An 18,150-nucleotide genomic window follows, 5' to 3' on the forward strand; every position below is an offset into this window, starting at 1 on the left:
AGCTTGGTTTCCTGACCCTTCATCATCTTGGTCTCCTGCCCCAGCACACGTTCCAGCTTGTCAGTATCTTTCTTAAACTGTGGCCCCCTGAACCTTACAAAGTACTCCAGGTGTGTTGGAAGGGACCCCCTAGAGTAATCTAGTCCAACCCCCTGCAATGCAGGAATCTCAGCTAAAACATCCGTTTACATTAAACCATTTCCAGGGTCTTTCTTTATTACGACTTTGACTAGGTTTCCTGTTCATTAAATGTCTCCCAATACCCTTTCCCATCTGTCTGCAAAACCATTCAAGATTAATCCCAATTGCCCTGTCTAGCCGATTCTCTTTTCAGGCATACGGTGACCACCATAGAGCCCATAACAATTTATTCTTTTCCGTGTTCTGGAACGGACATTCACTACATGCAGTCCTTAAAAACAGCTAGTTCTGTACTGTAAAAGGCAGGTAGAGACCTTTTCAGTTTAGCTGAAATTATGAAATTATTGTTTTCTCCAACATATAACACACACCCCTGACCAGAAAACCCTAACCAGCTGTAGTGTGGGTTGTATTTACACTGGTGAAAGGAAATCTCTCCCTTTCTGGGAAAGGCTCTGGCTGGGGAGAAACCTTCCTTACAACTGGCCTTGACCGGCTGTGAACTTGAGATCCCTGTGCCTTCACCTCTTTTGCCTTCACTGCACTTGGCAGAGCCCAGTCTGAACTCCCTGCGCTCTGCGCACCAGATCCAGCCCCACTTGGAAAAATCAACCAGTCTAGAATGCAGCAGCCAGATTACTGGCCAGGCTATTAATGGGTTGGTGGAAACAGTTGCAGATTTGGCAGGAGAGTGTGGCTGGAATAATCTCCAAGCTGCCAAAAGGGAGAAGAGCAGGGCCAAGCTTACAAGACAAAGCTGCTCATGTTTGCACCTATATCTTTCCCTTTTCGTAGAAATTTCAACATCCAAGGAGGGCTTCCTTCAGAGTAGTATCCTTACCCCACATTCAAGGAGACCAGGACCACACCTGATGGGGCATTAGGTACCTCCAGCACCCAGTTGTTCATCCCACCACATTCCCTAGTGTGATATTCTACTAGGGAAGGTCATCCTAACCACCTTCCAGCTTGTCAACCTCCTTCTTAAATTGTGGTGCCCAGAACTGGACACAGTATTCCAGGTGAGGTCTGACCAAGGCAGAAGAGAGTGGGACTATTACTTCCCTTCATCTGGACGCTAGACTTCTGTTGATGCAGCCTAGGATTGCATTAGGTTTTTGTCAAAATAAAAAAATTCCTTCCAGTAGCACCTTAAAGACCAACTAAGTTAGTTCTTGGTATGAGCTTTTGTGTGCATGCACACTTCTTCAGATACCTGAAGAAGTGTGCATGCACACGAAAGCTCATACCAAGAACTAATATAGTTGGTCTTTAAGGCAGCGGCGTAGCGTGGGTTATCAGCACCCGGGGCAAGGCAAGTAATTTGCGCCCCCTAACCCGGGGCAAGGCAAGTAATTTGCGCCCCCTAACACCTAACCATGGTCATTAATACGCCAAGACGCGCGTCTTTGGGCGTCGCGGCGCAGCCTTCTCGGTCTCCCTCCCCGGCCCGGCTAGTCCCGACGCGGCTTCTTTCTGGCGCGGGGAGGGGGCTTCTTTCTGGCGCGGGGAGGGGGCGGCTCTGGGGCCAGTGCGTCGGCCGGCCTCCGGCGCGGGAGGGGGGGCCCCGTCGGGGCGGGTGGGCGGTCTTGGCGCGCAGGCACAAGAGCGCCGCCGATGGCGCGTTTGGCAGGCTGCGCGCGTCCAGACAGCGACCCGAGCCTGGGCGGTGTGGCGCTTGGTGCCGGAGCCTCCGCCCGCAGCGCCCCGTCGGGAGACCCGGCCGGAAGGAGCCTCGAGCCGGCTGTCGGACGCGGTTGAAGCAGCCAGGGCGGCATGGCAGGCGGCGGCGGCTCCTCGGCGACTCCACGCGGCCAGCCCAGCGTGCTGGCCGAGCCCCGCAGGCGAACTGCCTGTCGGTGAGGAGGGGCTGCCTGGCGCGCCCTCCGTGGCCCTGACGCGCGGGGACCGCGGCGAGCGCTGAGAGCCGCTGCCAGCTACAGCCTGCGCCCGAGGCTCTTCGGCGACTCCGGAGGCAGCGAGCGCGCCCCCCCAGAAGTTGCGCCCGGTGCGGCTGGCACCCCTGGCACCCCCCACGCTACGCCACTGCTTTAAGGTGCTACTGGAAGGAATTTTTTTATTTTGACTATGGCAGACCAACACGGCTACCTATCTGTATTAGGTTTTTGTGTTTTTGTACTGCTGCATCTCACTGTTGACTCATTTTAAGCTTGTGGTCTACTAAGACCCCTGGTTCCTTTCTACATATACTGCCAGCAAGCCAGGTGTCCCCATCTTATATCTGTGCATCTGTTTATTATTCTAAGTGCAGAAACTGACATTTTATCCCCATTGAAATGTTAGACTTGCCCCAGTTCTTTAGTCTGTTACAGTCATATTGAATATGGATTCTCTCTTATTCAGTATTAACTACCCTTCCCAGTTCAGTGTCATCTGCAGATTGGGTGAGCAGCCCGTTCTGTCCAAGTCAACAAACACAAACCCTGGTTAAGTGCCAAGACTTTGCCTGTGCTCACAAAATCTGCAAAGGAGATTTCAAGCTTGCTGCCTTTAGCTGCAATCACTATAAACCTTGTCCACATGTTCAATGTATGCCCTGCTGTCTTGTGTGTATTCTATATTCATTATGATTTTTTTTAATGTATTCTATATTAACCTTGTTTATGCTTGACATTTTTGTATTCACTCATAGGAAGTTTGATTCTTGCTAGATTAGAAAAATAAGCATTAATGCCTACTCTCATCACCGCAATTAAACAGAGTTCAAGGCAGTACACATTTCAGCAGCACAAGAGATCCGACAAGGAAATGGGTTCCACAATTTGCCACCTGCTCTCAGCCTCTCTTCCTGGGCAGCAGACCTTTCATTCCATCACTTTGCAAGGAGGGAAGATTCCTCCTATACAGAGTGGGAAAAGCCAAAGGTGTGAGATAGCAGAACTGGAGTTGGAGCTGGAGCTGAGTTCCACCTACGCTCTGATTGTGCTTGCAGAAAGTGGGCAGGGTGCCAACCCTTTGAAGATCCCTCAGTTTCTCTTGACACCCCCAGCTTTCCCCCCAGATGAGGCCAAAGGAAAGGTAGGGCAGAGAGGGAGAGAAAGAGATCTGATGCAGGTCTCCCCCAAATTGCGAGGATTAAGAGCAATCGCACACATGCAGCAGTCTTAAAATAGGAGAAAGGGGCAGAGAGCAGAGAAGAATAAACAGTGGGGGATGCCATCAATGACTGAAGTACTTTTCTCATTAATTGATGGAGACTGGTAAAACAAACCAAGGGAACACACAGAAATGTCCAGGATGCAATAGCCCAGATGGTCCTCAGCCGCCTGCCCCCTCCCTCCTGCAAGGAAGCAACTGGCAGCAGCAGAGGAGCTCAGCATCTTAGGAAGGTGCCATATCCCGAGTCAGGGCAGGGGTCCCCCTAGTCCCACCCCAAAGCCCAGGAGACCCTTGCGGTGCAGCCTTCATTCCTTTGCTACAAGTCTGGGCCAAATCAGGATGGATTTGTGGCCTTTCCAAAGAGCCAGAGAGCAGGAGGCGAGGGCATCATCAGCGCAAGATGCCCGTCACCCAAGTCCCCTCTGCAATATGCCAGCTGGAACGGTTTGCAGCAGCCATGCAAAAGAAGCCTTTGACAACAAAAGAAGCCGTGACAACTTCTAATGTGCAAACGCGTCTTACCAGAAACGCGGAAAACGGATGAATCTTGCCTCCAACTGGCTCTCTTGCTTGAGTTTGTCTCAGCTTGTGTTAGTCCCTTCTGAAAGCACAAGTCTGCTTCAGGCACAGAGGCCACTTCTCCTCTTTATCTGTTCAGGAGTCACAAAGTGCAAGGGGACAAGGATCACTTTCAGGGGGAGAAGGAAGTTGCGAGATCATCAGCATTTCACTCCAAAAAGGGTCTTAAGCGGTGCATCGTAGAGTTGGAAGGGACCCCAAGGGCCATTTAGTCCAACCCCCTCCTGTGGCCTCCCCACAAGTCAGATCCAGAAACAAGGTCCTTAGTTGCACAACCCTCCCTTTCCTGGTATCCAGACCCAAAGTGGATCCATGGAAGCTAGTTGGCTTCATACAACAGGGATCGACATCACCGGGGGATCTGTTCTCCCCCCTGGGCTTTTGGGAAAGAGGTTGTCAGCAGGGCCTCCATCTTGGCCTCAGATATGGGGGCTCTTGGCAGTAGAGGAAGGTTTCCCTCGACATCGAGCCACAACCAGCCTCAATTTATATGAGATTAGGAGAGAAGAGGCTTTCTGGAGCAAAAGCAGTCGATCCCAGCAGCAGGGCCCTGAGATGTTTGGGTGAAGGGCAATATACAAACAGTAACAGTGATAATAAATATTATCTTCCATTTTTATGCACTGTGGCGGCAGCAGGGCCATGCTCTGGGGGAACCCGCCAAACCCCTCACAGATGAAGGAGGAAATTCTGTGCATTCAGAGGGTGGAAGAGCTGACAGGAGTTTGCCTCCCACGAAGTTAAAAGACGCCTGCTTCTTGGGAGAAAAGCAATGACAAACCTAGACAGCATCTTAAAAAGCAGAGACATCACCTTGCCAACAAAGGTCCGTATAGTTAAAGCTCTGGTTTTCCCAGTAGTGATGTATGGAAGTCAGAGCTGGACCATAAAGAAGGCTGATCGCCAAAGAATGGATGCTTTTGAATTCTGGTGCTGGAGGAGACTCTTGAGAGTCCCATGGACTGCAAGAAGATCCAACCTCTCCATTCTGAAGGAAATCAGCCCTGAGTGCTGCTCCCTGGAAGGACAGATCCTGAAGCTGAGGCTCCAAGACTTTGGCCACTTCATGAGAAGAGAAGACTCCCCGGAAAAGACCCTGGTGTTGGGAAAGATGGAGGGCGCAAGGAGAAGGGGACGGCAGAGGACGAGATGGTGGGACAGTGTTCTCAAAGCTACCAGCATGAGTTTGACCAAACTGCGGGAGGCAGTGGAAGACAGGAGTGCCTGGCGTGCTCTGGTCCAGGGGGTCACGAAGAGGCGGACATGACTAAACGACTCAACAACAACAACATAAATGTGATGGGGCCGTCCCTTCAGGCAGGCGGGGGGACCCTTGGCCCCTCCTGAGGCTGATGAACTACAACTCCCACCCCCCCGGCCCTTTGGCCAGGCTAGCTGGGGCCGGGGGGAGTTGCAGTTCGGCAGCATCTTTTGCGCCCCAAATCCCCCCCCCCCCGCCGCCTGCCCCAGGGAAAGGAACATTTTGAACTCCTCATGATGAACTCCCCTCACAAATCTTATTTCTTTGACTGGCCAAAGGCTCTTCCGATGCTGGAGGGAAACCTTTTGAACCTGCTGTTCTGGTGGCCTCAGGAAAAAGAGAGGGGAAATCCTAGCTGTTTCTGAGGGGAAAGCGTCTAAAATTCTCCTCAGAACCAGTCCTCCTCACACCGCTTAGGGCCATTCACTCCTCTTGCTTCTGAGGGGGAGAGAAGCCTCTAGGTTAACAATAACAATGTCCTGCAATTTCTGCCCATCCTGCAGCGTTTGCACAAAACTCAAGAGCGCCACCCCTTAACTCCTGGGATTTCGGGACTGGAAAAGCGATGAGGAAGGAGATACGCTGAATTTTGAATCATGAGAAGGCGAACATTTATAAAAGTTTTATGAACCACATTCCAAGGAAGAATTTGTATAGCGTTTGGGAGAAATATAAAAATCTGCTGGAAAGGAAAACACCTTTATGACTCTTTCCTATTGAGGCTGTTACAATTAAGAGAATTAATATGGACAGACAATGGGCAACTTACAGGGAACTGCTGCACTTTACGGAGGGGGAACCTAAACTGAAATCAACGGAAAGTGTAGGGAGCCACGTGACAGAGTGGCTGCAATATCATCAGTTACATGAAATGTTTAAAACAGACAGGAAAAATGCTTTTATGGACCAAAGCTCACAATTTGAAAAAGAACTTCTACAAAACAAAGAGAAACTTTTGTCCCAAATGTATAATTTATTATTAGACTGGGAAACAAAAGACGAGCTTGTCAAAGTCTCAATGACACACTGGGCAATAGATAGAGGACACAATATAGATTTTAACCTCTGGGGAAAACTCTGGAAAAGTGACTTGAAGTTTACAGCATGTTATTCTTTGAAGGAGAACTACCTGAAAATGATTTACAGATGGTACTTTACTCCGAGTAGACGAGCTAAGATGTGTAAGACAGAATTGAATAAGTGCTGGAGGTGCAAAGAGGTTGAGGGAATGTTGTTTAATATGTGGTGGACTTGTAAAAGGGTAAAAGAGTATTGGGAAAATATTCATAATGAATTGAAAAAATGTTTAAAAGTACTCCCCCCCCCAAAAAAAAACCAGAGTCCTTTCTGTTGGGGATAATTCAAACTGAAATTCCCAGGTGTCAAAAAAGGTTATTTATGTGTGCCACCACTGCGACCCATTTTTTTTAGGCCCAAAATGGAAAAGGAGCGAAGTCCCAACCAAAGAAGAATGGCAACTTAAGTTGATGGAATATGCACAACTTGCAGACTTAACATACAGAGTAAGAGAACAAGAAGAATATACCTTTAGAGAAGATAGGGAAATGTTTGTTGAATATACAGTATGGGAAATAACTGCGTACAGCTGAAAACACTGGCAGCATTAAGATAAATTCAACAGTGTAAATAAGTTTTGATGGATGCAATAATGGAATACTGATTGGTGTAGTTTTTGTAAAATATGCAGAGATTTATGATACGCAAAAGGAACCTTGGAAATAGAAGAAGGGAAGTCACTGATATTTTAAGGATGTAAAATGAATATTTTAAATTGTAAAACAGAAAATTTAATAAAAATTATATAAAAACAGAAAAGGGTGAGTCCATGGCATGGATTGTGCCCCCCCTTTCCCCCTCCCTTTTAGAGCATCACCCAGGAGGGCAGACTTTGCCTCCAACCACCAACCGCCTCTACAAAAGCAAGTGCAGAAGGCACATTGTGGCATTTGCAAAATATTTTCCCACACCCCCAATCCCCCTCCCAATTCCACCAGAACAGCAGGGTGTTTTCACTACCTGGACTTCTGCTGGGCAGTTTTCTCAGCCTGGAGGTGTTGCTGGTCTGGCTGTTTCTCTCTGCAACTTCTGGCAGCCTCTGACTCTCCCCGTCCCTCTCAGAGTTCTGAGTCTGGCGCAGGTTTTGAGTGCACAGTTACAACGGAAGTTTTGACATATCCTCAGCAGTGGAAACTGAAAGTGTTTTCTTCTCAGTTGATTTATCCCGTTACCCATCCGTCAAAGGGCATCAAAAGAGCCCGGCTGATGGATCAGGCAAAAGACAGAGCTGGCAAGCAGGTGCCCCAACAGGGAGCTCACAAGCAAGACATAAACACAATGGCCTCCTCCACACTTGTGATTCTCAGCAGCTGGGGTATTCAGAGGCACACTAAGCATTGCCAGAATGCCTAGCAGACCAGAATAACATGGGAACTATGATAAGGCAGCCTTATACAGAGTCAGACCATGTGCCATAGACGCATTACTGCCCTTGATCGGGACACTAGACTTCAGTGGAGGCAGCCTGGAAGAGCCTTAGCCTTTTTTGCTGCTGCATCACACTGTGGGCCCATGTGAAGCTTGCGGTCTGCTGAGGAAGGAACTTATTGACCGTCTCAACAGAAGAAAGCCAGTTGCTACCGGGATGCCATTCCCTTCCAGATGCCACAGCTGGAATACTGTGTCCAGTACTGGGTGCCACAATTTAAGAAGGATGTTGACAAGCTGGAAGGTGGGCAGAGGAGGGCGACCAAGGTGATCAAGAGTCTGGAGACCAAGCCTTGGGAGGAACAGTTGATGAGGTTGGGGATGTTTAGCCCGGAAAAGAGGAGATATGAGAGCCATCGTCAAATATCGGAAGGGCTGTCCCATGGGAGGAGGAACAAGCTTGTTTCCTCCTTCTCTGGAGGGTAGGACTCAAACCAATGGCTTCAGGTTATGAGAAAGGAGGTTCTGACTAAACATCAGGAAGAACCTTCTGACAGTAAGAGCAGTTTGACCACGGAACGGTCTCCCTCTGGAGGTAGTGCTCCTTCCCTGGAGGTTTTTAAGCAGAGGTCGGAGGGCCATCTGTCATGGATGCTTGAGCTGAGATTCCTGCATTGCAGGGGGTTGGGCTAGATGACCTTTGGGGTGTCTCTTCCAACTCTACGATTCTATGAATCAGCTTTCTACTCTCCTTTCTGTTAAATGACCCAAGAGCAAATTGCCCACCCTTTCTTGGGACTTACCTCTGTGGCTTTCAGCTAGTTACGCCTGTGCAGCATGGCCAGAGATCAGGACAATTTCCCCAGGCTAAGCTTGCCTGGTGCACGCTGGAAAATTCAAGATTTCCTGCCAAACCACACAGGAGAACCGCTAGCCCCACGTGGGGCACCATCTATTAAAGAAAATTCTGGGTTGAGAGACTACTCAGCAGCCCAGCTCATCGGGGTACCAGTCCCCCGTGGGTCCCTGCGGTCAGTAAAAGAAGGAAATTCCAGCCAAGCAATTTGGAGCAAAACATCAGTCAGTAGACTTAGATTCTTTATTGTTGCACAACAGGTTCAACAGCAGTAGCAAGTGAAGCCTGAACAAAGGGTGACATTGACTTTTAGGAGTTCCCACCAAATCCCAGAATACAGTTCAGACACCATCATCAATACATCATTGCTACATCACTAAAACACCAGAAAGGGGAGGGTTATACCCGATTAACATAAACAGACATGTTGGGGCAAGTCGCCAAGAACAAGATTAACATAGGCTAACACCTCTTAATTGCCCACCACCCAAAGTATAATTCGCTTGGTATCTAGATCCCAAATCGGTGATGGGATTTAGCTCTCCTTGGCTAACAATAAGCTCTGGGCATTTCCTGGGAAGGGAGGAGTGTATGTGTCTGAGGGATTAACACACTCCATATATATGCATGTGAAATAAGGTTTGCGTGCAGCATAAACAAAACATAGCATGTGAAATGAAACTGCGAGATCTCTGCTGTGCTGTTGTGCAAAGAGGAGAGAAACTGCTATCTTGTTTTGCATTTAAGGTTGAGCAGAAGATAGATACGACTGATATGAAAAATTCCTGCCTATCGGGGTGTACCACACTAGGCAGGGTGTTATTTCTAACAGTGCAAATTCTCAGAAATGGTCCACAGCACACAGCTTTTGCTTTTGCTTTTGCTGTTTACTCCGATAGTTTCCCTGCAGCTTTCTCTGCCTTTCTTGGCCTCCTGAGCAGGGAGAGCCTTCTGAAATCTCAATCAGGGATAGTCCGACCACGAGGTGGGAGAATGCATGTTCTCAAAGATCCCCTGTTTTCCAGGGACAGCTCAGGAATTGCATAAGCCATCCCAGTTTCTGATTTGATCCTGGAATGTCCCAGTTTTCCTTTTCTTCCCCTCGAAATATCGGAGAACAATTAAAAGTGGTGTGTAGGAGCAAAAATGGACTCCTGTTTACCCTGAAAATAAAATTCCTGCACCAAACGGAGGAAATGGTGATGGTGGCGCACAAAGCCCCCCTATAATTTTGAAGGAAAAGGTCACCAATCCCCTTTCCATTCCGTAATTGCAATGCTTCAGCGGCCAGCCATTTCTCAGGAAACACTGGGAGTGTTTATTTCATAATTGAAAATGGAGCCTTGCGCTGTCTGTTGTTGTTTAGTCGTTTAGTCGTGTCTGACTCTTTGTGACCCCATGGACCAGAGCACGCCAGGCACTCCTGTCTTCCACTGCCTCCCGCAGTTTGGTCAAATTGCGCTGTCTACTCATAAGTAAATCCCACGGTATTCAATGGTGCTTACTCCCATGTAACTGGGTAAAGACTAGGCAGCTTCACACTGCAAGCCGAACCATGTTTACTCAGAAGTAAGTCCCACTGAGTTCAATAGGATTTCCCATGGGGCTGCCCCTATAAATACCAGACAGATGGGCGATTAAAGGGTCTGAGGAACAAGGAGGAGGAATGAGGGATGCAGGACAAATTTGATGCAGCTTCCATTGAAAAGTGAAAAGTATTTGGTACGAAGTTGCAAGTGGGACAGGGGGAGGGGGTTAAATATGCTCTCTGTTCCTGTTTTCAAATATGAAAAAAGAAGAAGAGTTGTTTTCTGGAGATGGGTGTTAAATAATTCCCTTCCCAAATGGTAACATTTCAGAACTTTGGGAAGTTCAAGCATGTCTCTCGCTGTGCAGGACCTGGTGTCCAGGCACTCATAAGAATTCACTGTACATTTACAGACAGTGTGGTATAGTGGTTAAGAGTGGTGGACTCGTAATCTGGTGAACTGGGTTCGCTTCCCTGCTCCTCCACCTGCAGCTGCTGGGTGACCTTGGGCCAGTCACACTTCTCTGAAGTCTCTCAGCCCCACTCACCTCACAGAGTGTTTGTTGTGGGGGAGGAAGGGAAAGGAGATTGTTAGCCGCTTTGAGACTCCTTTGAGACTCAAATCCAAAACTCTTCTTCTTCTAATTGGCTGTATGACAGTATATGTGTCTGGCTTAGAAACAGGCCTCTTTTGGTTTCCTGGGGCTTATTCCCAGGAAGTGGGTGCAGGATGGCAGTCTAGGCTTTGGTTTAGGATTGGTGTTTGGGGAAATGGGGTTATTTAGCCTTTGAAAGTTGTCTGTCCACAATGACCATAGCTGTCAACTTTTCCCTTTTCTTGCGAGGAATCCTATTCGGAACACACACCCCTGCCAGCAATTTTATGACTACCTCCTCCCACCACGCTCTCTCCAAATTCAAAATGTACCCCCTGATCCAAAATGGTCGGTGACCGTTTGATCCAGCTCCCATTGAAAGGTGGAAATTATAAATTTCCACTTTCCAAAGCAAAATGAAACACAGCCAATCTCTGAAATCCTCGCTTTGTGGAATTTCGCAACGCAGTTCTCCAGCCAGAGTTCACAAGAATGCATATAACTGTGAAAATGACATGCAAATATGCATTTTATTAGGAACAGTGTCTTGCAAAAGTATGTATGTAATTTACAAAGGTGTTTGTTAGGGGAAATTGACACAAAAATACACAATTGACACAAAAATACAGTTAAACTTTCATAATGGTTCAAAAACAAAACATTTCCAGAGAGTTTAAGATGGGGAAAATGAGAAACTGAGAGAACTAAAGTGGACTGATGTATCCACTCCTTTGTGGGGTTTAGGCAACTGCAGACAGTTAGGTATGTTATTATTTTCATAAAATCCTTTACCACTTGATTGTAGAAAACCTCAAAGCGCTCTGCAAAAAGAATAATGCAACAGGATTATGATTAATAGCGAAAACATCCACAAATTAAAACCAGCGACAAACTACAGACATATCAGCATTCTAAATATGTGAGTAGCCTTGTCTAAACAAAAATGTTTTTTGCAGGCGGCAAAAAAACGGTTGCAAAGTTGCCTGCCTGATGTCGATATGCAGGGAGTGTTGGTGCTGCCACACCGAAAGACCGATTTCTTATCAATGCAGAACAGATACTATGTGGCACCTGTAACTGTGCCCATTCTGCCAATCGAAGCATCCAGAGACCACATGTGGGGTCAGGCGATCTCAGGGCTAAACTGCTCCCAAACTGTTAAGGACTTAATATCCTGAGAGCAACGCCTTGAACTTGGCCTGGCAGCAAATCGGGAACCAGGGCAGATCTCTGAGCCCAGGCGTCCTAGGCTGACAAACACCTGCTGCTGTCAACAATGGTGGCATCCTGCACTCATTGCAACTCCCAGATTAGGCACAAGGGAAGCCCCACATATTTGAGAAAGAAACGAAACACTATGAACTAGAGGATATAAGAGCAGCCTTCAATTCTTTCCCCTCCCCCCCCCCTTTCCCTTTTTCTTTGCAGGGCCTTGATCCGTCCCCTTGAAGGATCTGCCAGAGCTTTTCCATCAGCAGCTTGGAGGCCTCCTCCTTCTCTTCTCCAGCTGCCTTGTTATTCAAAGCGAAGGAGCGATTCCCACATTTCTTAACCAGTTTCAGGAGCGCCTTGTTTTCGGACTTCTCCACATATTCCTCCAAGGATTCACCTTTCAAATCCTCTTTGTGGGTGAACAAGACAAGCATGCGCTTCCCAAACTTCTTCCTAAACACCTTCTTGACCATTTTAGCAATTTCCTCGTCTTCCAGAGTGAAACGGCCCACAGTGATCACCAAGGCCAGAACGTAAGGACTGGACTTGCAGAGTTTGTTGATCTCTCTCTGTTTGAGTATTTTGAACTAGAGACAGCGGGCGTGTCAATCACAGAAAACCTCTGACCCTTACATTCCCCACTCTCCTTCTCGACTTTCTGAATTGTTGGCTTAGCTTAAAAAGTCGAGTGAAATTTCTCCCGTCCAAGGAGGGTGTTCCCTGTGGCACTTTTCCCAACACTGGTTAGGTGGCCACCTGTCATGGATGATTTAGATGAGAGTCCTGCATAGCAGGGGGTTGGACTGGATCAGAGGTTCCCAAGCTTATTTGACCTAGTGCCCCCTTTTTAGAAAAAAATACTAAGTGCCCCCTGGAAATCTACCTTCGTTAAGTGCAGAAACAGAATGATGCCATGACAAATTTGCATTCTTTTTATGTATCTATATTTCTAGCTACGTCCTAAGTAGATAATCGCTCCGACTTTAACTCTACGTTACATTGATAAGCATCATTGTACAACAAATGAAACCATGCACTCAATGGTTTTTCAAAATTTTATTCTCTTCTCGTCTTTCTTCATGCTTTATTCTATTATTTAGACTACACTAACAGGGAGAAGATGCTTGATCTGAGAGCTGCTGCCATTCAATGGATGGAGCTGTGAGAACATAAGAATGGGGGACAACCTGGCTTGCCAGTAGTACATGTGAGAAGAACCTAGAGGGTCTTGGTGGACTCCAAGCTTAACGCGACTCAATAGTGAGATGTAGCAGCAAAAAGAGGTTGGGTGGCCATCAGTTATGGATGCTTTAGTTGAGATTCCTGCCTTGAATAGGGGTGGACCAGCTGACCCTCAGGGTCCCTTCTATTTCTGCGATTCGACGATTCTATGATTCTGTGAGCAGGATGAGATGTTGCCCAGCTGGAGGGAGCATCTCTGAGCAGGTGCAGAGTGCAAATGGCCTTCTCTAGCTGCAGCAAAGCCAGGCACAGACCTAGAATTCAGAGGAAGCACCTTCCTGGGCGTGACGGCAGGGTTCCCAGTTGGGTTTGTACCCCCAGAGATAAAGCTACTGGTCTTCGAGGGTGTCGGTGAGACTGTGTTGTTGTTGCTACTGCTGCTTCCTCCTTCCACCTCTCTACCCTTCTCCTCATCCCCCTTTTCCTGAGTCATGCGCCCCAGTGCCCACCCCCACTGTAACCATCTCACTTGTAGAGGCCCACACTTTAATAAACGAAATCGTCAGGAAAAGCAAATGTTGAAAGCACATTTTTGGAAGCACATTTGTGTAGGCTGGCTTATTTGGCATCCATCCATTTCTGGGAGTTGCAAGAAAGGGCCAGGAATGCTGAAGGACCCTGGGCATTCCTGCTCAGCCCCTTTCCCCTCACCCACCTCACCCCATGGCCTTCTTTTGAGACGTCACCAAGCCTTGACTAAACCCTCCCAGTTCTATATCTGCCACCTTAAAGGCTGGCCACTTGGCAAGCCAAGACAGAATCAGAATCGTGGAGTTGGAAGAGACCCCCAGGAATCTCAGCTCAAGCATCCCTGACAGATGGCCATCCAACCTCTGCTTCAAAACCCCCCAGGAAGCAGTGTCCACCACCTCCCAAAGGAGTCCATTCCATGATTCAATGGCTCTTCTGATGTTGAGATGGAATCTTCTTCCTGGTCATTTGAATCCATTGGTTCAGGTCCTACCAAGGTGTGTGTGTGTGTGTGTGTGTGTGTGTGTGTGTGTGTGTGGCTGTAATGATGCTGCCATTCCACAAGCTCCCACAAAACCTTGCCTTTCATCCTCCTCCTCCCTGCCTAAGCTGGGAGCTCCTGAATGGCTGATTTGTGTGAATCTGCCCTCAAAGACCACACACCATTTTGAGCCCTTCATTGGAGGCATTGTGTGTGTGTGTGTGTGTGTGTGTGTGTGTGAATGAGGGTTGTCCTTAGGTGGAACGGACTCCCTTGGAAAGTGGTGAACTCTCTCTCTCTCTCTCGTTGGAGTTTTTGAAGCAGAGCTTGGATGGCCATCTGCTTGAGTTGAGATTCCTGCATTGCAGAAGGTTGGGCAGGTCCCTTCCAACTCCACAACACTACGGTTCTGTGATTCCACCCACCAGGGCCTCTAAGCCCCACTGCCCCACTGCCCTTTTGCTGCCATCCTCCAAAGAGGAGAGGGCAGGCCTGCCAGGCACCTGGTGGGTCTCCCCTGTCTGTTCTCTTGTTGAATGATGGGGCACACCTGGGCGTTCTGTGCATGTGTGAGTCCACCCAGAGGACTGTAGTCAACCAAGCTCTCTAAGAGGAGACCTGTTGAGCCAGAGCGAGCCTATGGGCATCAATGGACAGACCCATTGCACGGGCTCCCGCCCAGATTCGCTGTGCGCCAGCCGAACCCTCGGTCATCCACTCTCCTGTTTCTGTTTGATCTGCACTCCCTGCTGGATTGTAAAAGGGTCTGAACAGCCAGACGCCCAGCTTGGAGTCCCTACAGCAGCTGGAGGTCACGCCCAGCAGCGAGTCCACCTGCGAGACCCTCTCTCAATTCGGCAGCACCGACTCCAGGGTAAAAAGCAAGCACACACCCCTTCCCCACCCCCTGACTGCACCCCGCAGGTCTCCTGCTCTCCGCCTGACACCCTTCGCCACGCCAACCCTCGTGTTTCCCCCCTCCCTCCCTTGCACCGCCTTCCCCATTGCCTGTGAGAATCCCACCCTGCAGTGTTGCCCACAAATGCACAGCACCCCCTGAATGTGTGGGAGCAAAGGGTTTTTGCTGGCAGTGGGGTCAGCACACAGCCCTTGGAAGCCAAAGGAGCCCAGAGGGAGAGAGGGTTGGATGTGCTGGAAGGGCAGCTGTTATCAGGGCATGCATGCGTTCTGAGTGGCACAGAGCTCTTCGTCAGACACACAATATAGAAGCTGGAAATAGAGAGGGCTGCAGCCCCTATTCACATGCTCTCATGGGATGCGTATAGAAATAAGGAGACAATATATTTGTTAGATATTATCCTTCCTTACGCACATTTGTGAGTTCAGCAGAGTACATCCCCTTTGCTGAAAATAATAATAATAAGAAAGCTGTTGATAAACTAGTGTTAGCCCTTTAATTTAAGCAATCCAGGATGATTTATCACAGATTGGATTTCCTGGTATTCCCCCTTTTTCTTCCTTAAAACTATTTTCTTATCAATAAGAAAAACCAACAATGTAAAACTTTCAAAAAAATTAAAACAACAATAGAGTAGAAACAGATTGAAGGACACTCCTTTTTTGGAGGTTTCATAGCAGAGGTTGGATGGCCATCTGTCAGGCATGCTGCGTAACTTGACCTGTGATAGGAGCCTCTACCTTCCCAGCCTCTTTGCATGCTAAGCTACTTACCCATCTTATTCTTTTCTGCTTGAGGTCTCCCATAGCTCCAGCCTAAGACAAGACAGTTTTTCAGGCAATGAGTTAACGCTTGACATGGCCCTGGATTCCTTCGATGACCAATACGAGGGCAGTGAACAGACGATGGAGAAGGAGATTGAACGGCTAAACCAAACCGAGCTCCTCAAAAACAAAATTTATGCCAAATCCTGGAAATTAGCAGCCAACTTGAGGGATGATAGCAAATGGCCCAGAAACCTCAAGCCAGAGTACGCTGCAGCAATCATGGCTTATACCTTTGAAGAACCCAAGTTGTATCCTGATTTCAACGCAGCTGTAAGAAAAGCTGGGAAATCCAAGGAACATTACCTGAATAATTTCAACTTCAAGACCTTCCACTTTCTCCTGACCAGAGCCCTTCAGGACCTGAGGACCGCCAACACCCCCAGCCCCCCCTGCTACGAGGTGTTTCGAGGGGTCAGAAATATCCACTTCAGTGCTACTGTTAAGGATACAGTCCATTTTGGGCAATTCACGTCCTCATCACGGCAAGAGGGGATTGCCCATGGTTTCGCTGCAGATCCTGAATCGAGAGTTGGACAGCCTGTGGCCAAAACCATCTTTGAGATTTACACTTGTCATGGGGTTCTCATCAGAGAATTTTCTCCCTACCCCGATGAGGACGAGGTTCTGATCCCACCTTATGAGCAGTTCAGGGTTGTAAGTTCCAGAAAGGATGATTATGGTGCAACCCGCATAAAGCTCCGCTCTGCTGGGAAATTCAGCAAATACAACTGTGCATATGCAAGTGGTAAGAACCCAAGCAATTACTCCTGGGATCAGAGAATAGCCAAGTTTCTTTCTTTCCTTCCTTCCTTCCTTCCTTCCTTCCTTCCTTCCTTCCTTCCTTCCTTCCTTCCTTCCTTGAATGGAAGAGGGATAACTGTCATTAGTCATACAGTAGACCTATTGATATCAGTAGATGTAAGTCAATTTATTTCATTGCTCCCACTCTGGATATGTCTAATGTTGGATGTCAACCCCTAATATAACGAAGTAAAAGCAGCATCAAATAGCAGAGTTAAAATTATAGTTACAAAGCAGAGGCAAAGAAAGCAAACTTCTAACAGAAAAATTATATACAGTAGTTGTTAAAACAAATTTATTTAAAGATGAACCCTGTTCGCCCAATATTGGAATTGTAAAATAGCAGCTCATTTGTCTCCTTATTTATTCACTACAAGTTAACTTCCTACTGTTGGCTATTTCATAGAATCATAGAATCCTAGAGTTGGAAGAGACCCCAAGGGCCATCGAGTCCAACCCCCTGCCAAGCAGGAAACACCAGCAGAGCACTCCTGACATATAGTTGTCAAGCCTCTGCTTAAAGACCTCCAAAGAAGGAGACTCCACCACACTCCTTGGCAGCAAATTCCACTGTCGAACAGCTCTTTACCCTTGTTACTGCCTTTCCCTCAAGCAGACAGAGGTGGTGCACAAGGTTTTGATCAGCAAAGCAACATTGTGCTCTAGGGTTGAGAGGCAATGACCTCTGCAAATCAGCTGCGTTGAAGGATTCCTGCCTAATCCTGAAGACATGCCTCTTTACCTTTGCTAATGCCAACAGTTTCCTATTGCTTCCATACAATGCTCCTAGCAGTTGTATTGCAAACATTTCCATATAAGGTATTGTTAGCGCTGTGCTTTTACTATGTTAAAAATTTGCCACTTTTCATCATTTGCCAGTTATTCTTCATAATTTTCCAAATCATTGCCTTTTTCATGTGGCTTGGTATAAAGTAGCAAAAAGGAACGCGTTGTGAGAAGTCCTCTCTCTGCTGATTTTGAACTCCAGAGATAGCTTCCTTGTGGTCATTTCTTTCAACTCACTTCCTGGAATTGAGGTGAAGAAAAATTGAGAAGCCAAGAAGCATCCAAATTCAACAATTTATTCTGAATTCTCACAAAAAAGTATGAGTGAATGTCCACAATGAATTTGGGACAATAAATTCCCCCAAGGAACTCCCTCTCCCTTGCAGTTTCTCAGCTTCCTGTGCCGAGAAGGTCCCTTCCGCACACAGAGAACAAGCAGAGCAGCAAGCAGGCTTTGCTCCACAATGCTTAGTATTCATTTCATTGTCTTATTGCATTTATAGAGGTAAAGGGACCCTGACCAGTATGTCCAGTCGTGGCCGACTCTGGGGTTGCGGCGCTTATCTCGCTTTATTGGCCGAGGGAGCCGGCATACAGCCTGCGGGTCATGTGGCCAGCAGGACTAAGCCGCTTCTGGAGAACCAGAGCAGCGCAAGGAAACGCCGTTTACCTTTCCACCAGAGAGGTACCGTACCTATTTATCTACTTCTACTTTGACGTGCTTTCGAACTGCTAGGTGGGCAGGAGCTGGGACCGATCAACGGGAGCTCACCCTGTCGCGGGGATTTGAACCGCCGAACTTCTGATCGGCAAGTCCTAGGCTCTGTGGTTTAACCCACAGCACCATCCACGTCCCTTATTGCATTTATATCCAAACCCTATTCT

General features: G+C 47.8%; 3 protein-coding genes, 1 long non-coding RNA gene and 1 pseudogene across 6 annotated transcripts in view; 1 reads left to right on the plus strand and 4 right to left on the minus strand.

Moving 5' to 3' along the window:
* The window catches only part of LOC309514873 (verrucotoxin subunit beta-like), a 55,094-nt gene extending 51,189 nt beyond the window's left edge, over window positions 1-3,905 (minus strand). Inside the window, exon 1 of the mRNA XM_082192309.1 lies at window positions 3,784-3,905. The gene's annotated coding sequence lies outside the window, so the exon portion shown is untranslated. The remainder of the gene's footprint in view (window positions 1-3,783) is intronic.
* The window catches only part of LOC309515002 (erythroblast NAD(P)(+)--arginine ADP-ribosyltransferase-like), a 187,533-nt gene that overhangs the window by 84,492 nt on the left and 84,891 nt on the right, over window positions 1-18,150 (plus strand). The window contains exon 2 of one of the 2 annotated variants that reach the window (XM_082192585.1): window positions 15,649-16,423. In XM_082192585.1, coding sequence (XP_082048711.1) covers window positions 15,649-16,423 — 775 coding nt within the window. Of the gene's footprint in view, window positions 1-15,648; window positions 16,803-18,150 lie in introns of those variants that run through there. The other variant, XM_082192583.1, reaches the window with a different exon arrangement.
* Window positions 1-18,150, minus strand: part of LOC309515136 — a 99,980-nt gene that overhangs the window by 81,244 nt on the left and 586 nt on the right. The gene's annotated exons all lie outside the window — the stretch shown is intronic.
* LOC309515849 (uncharacterized protein) overlaps window positions 1-18,150 on the minus strand; it is a gene marked incomplete at its 3' end in the record, with an annotated part of 80,074 nt that overhangs the window by 22,066 nt on the left and 39,858 nt on the right. The window lies entirely within an intron of this gene.
* Window positions 11,034-12,516, minus strand: LOC309515046 (GTPase IMAP family member 5-like; annotated as a pseudogene). Its single transcript has one exon. The product of its transcript is annotated as a GTPase IMAP family member 5-like (transcript).

The sequence above is a fragment of the Podarcis vaucheri genome (assembly GCF_965113315.1).
Source record: "Podarcis vaucheri genome assembly, chromosome: 12".
NCBI lineage: Eukaryota > Metazoa > Chordata > Lepidosauria > Squamata > Lacertidae > Podarcis > Podarcis vaucheri.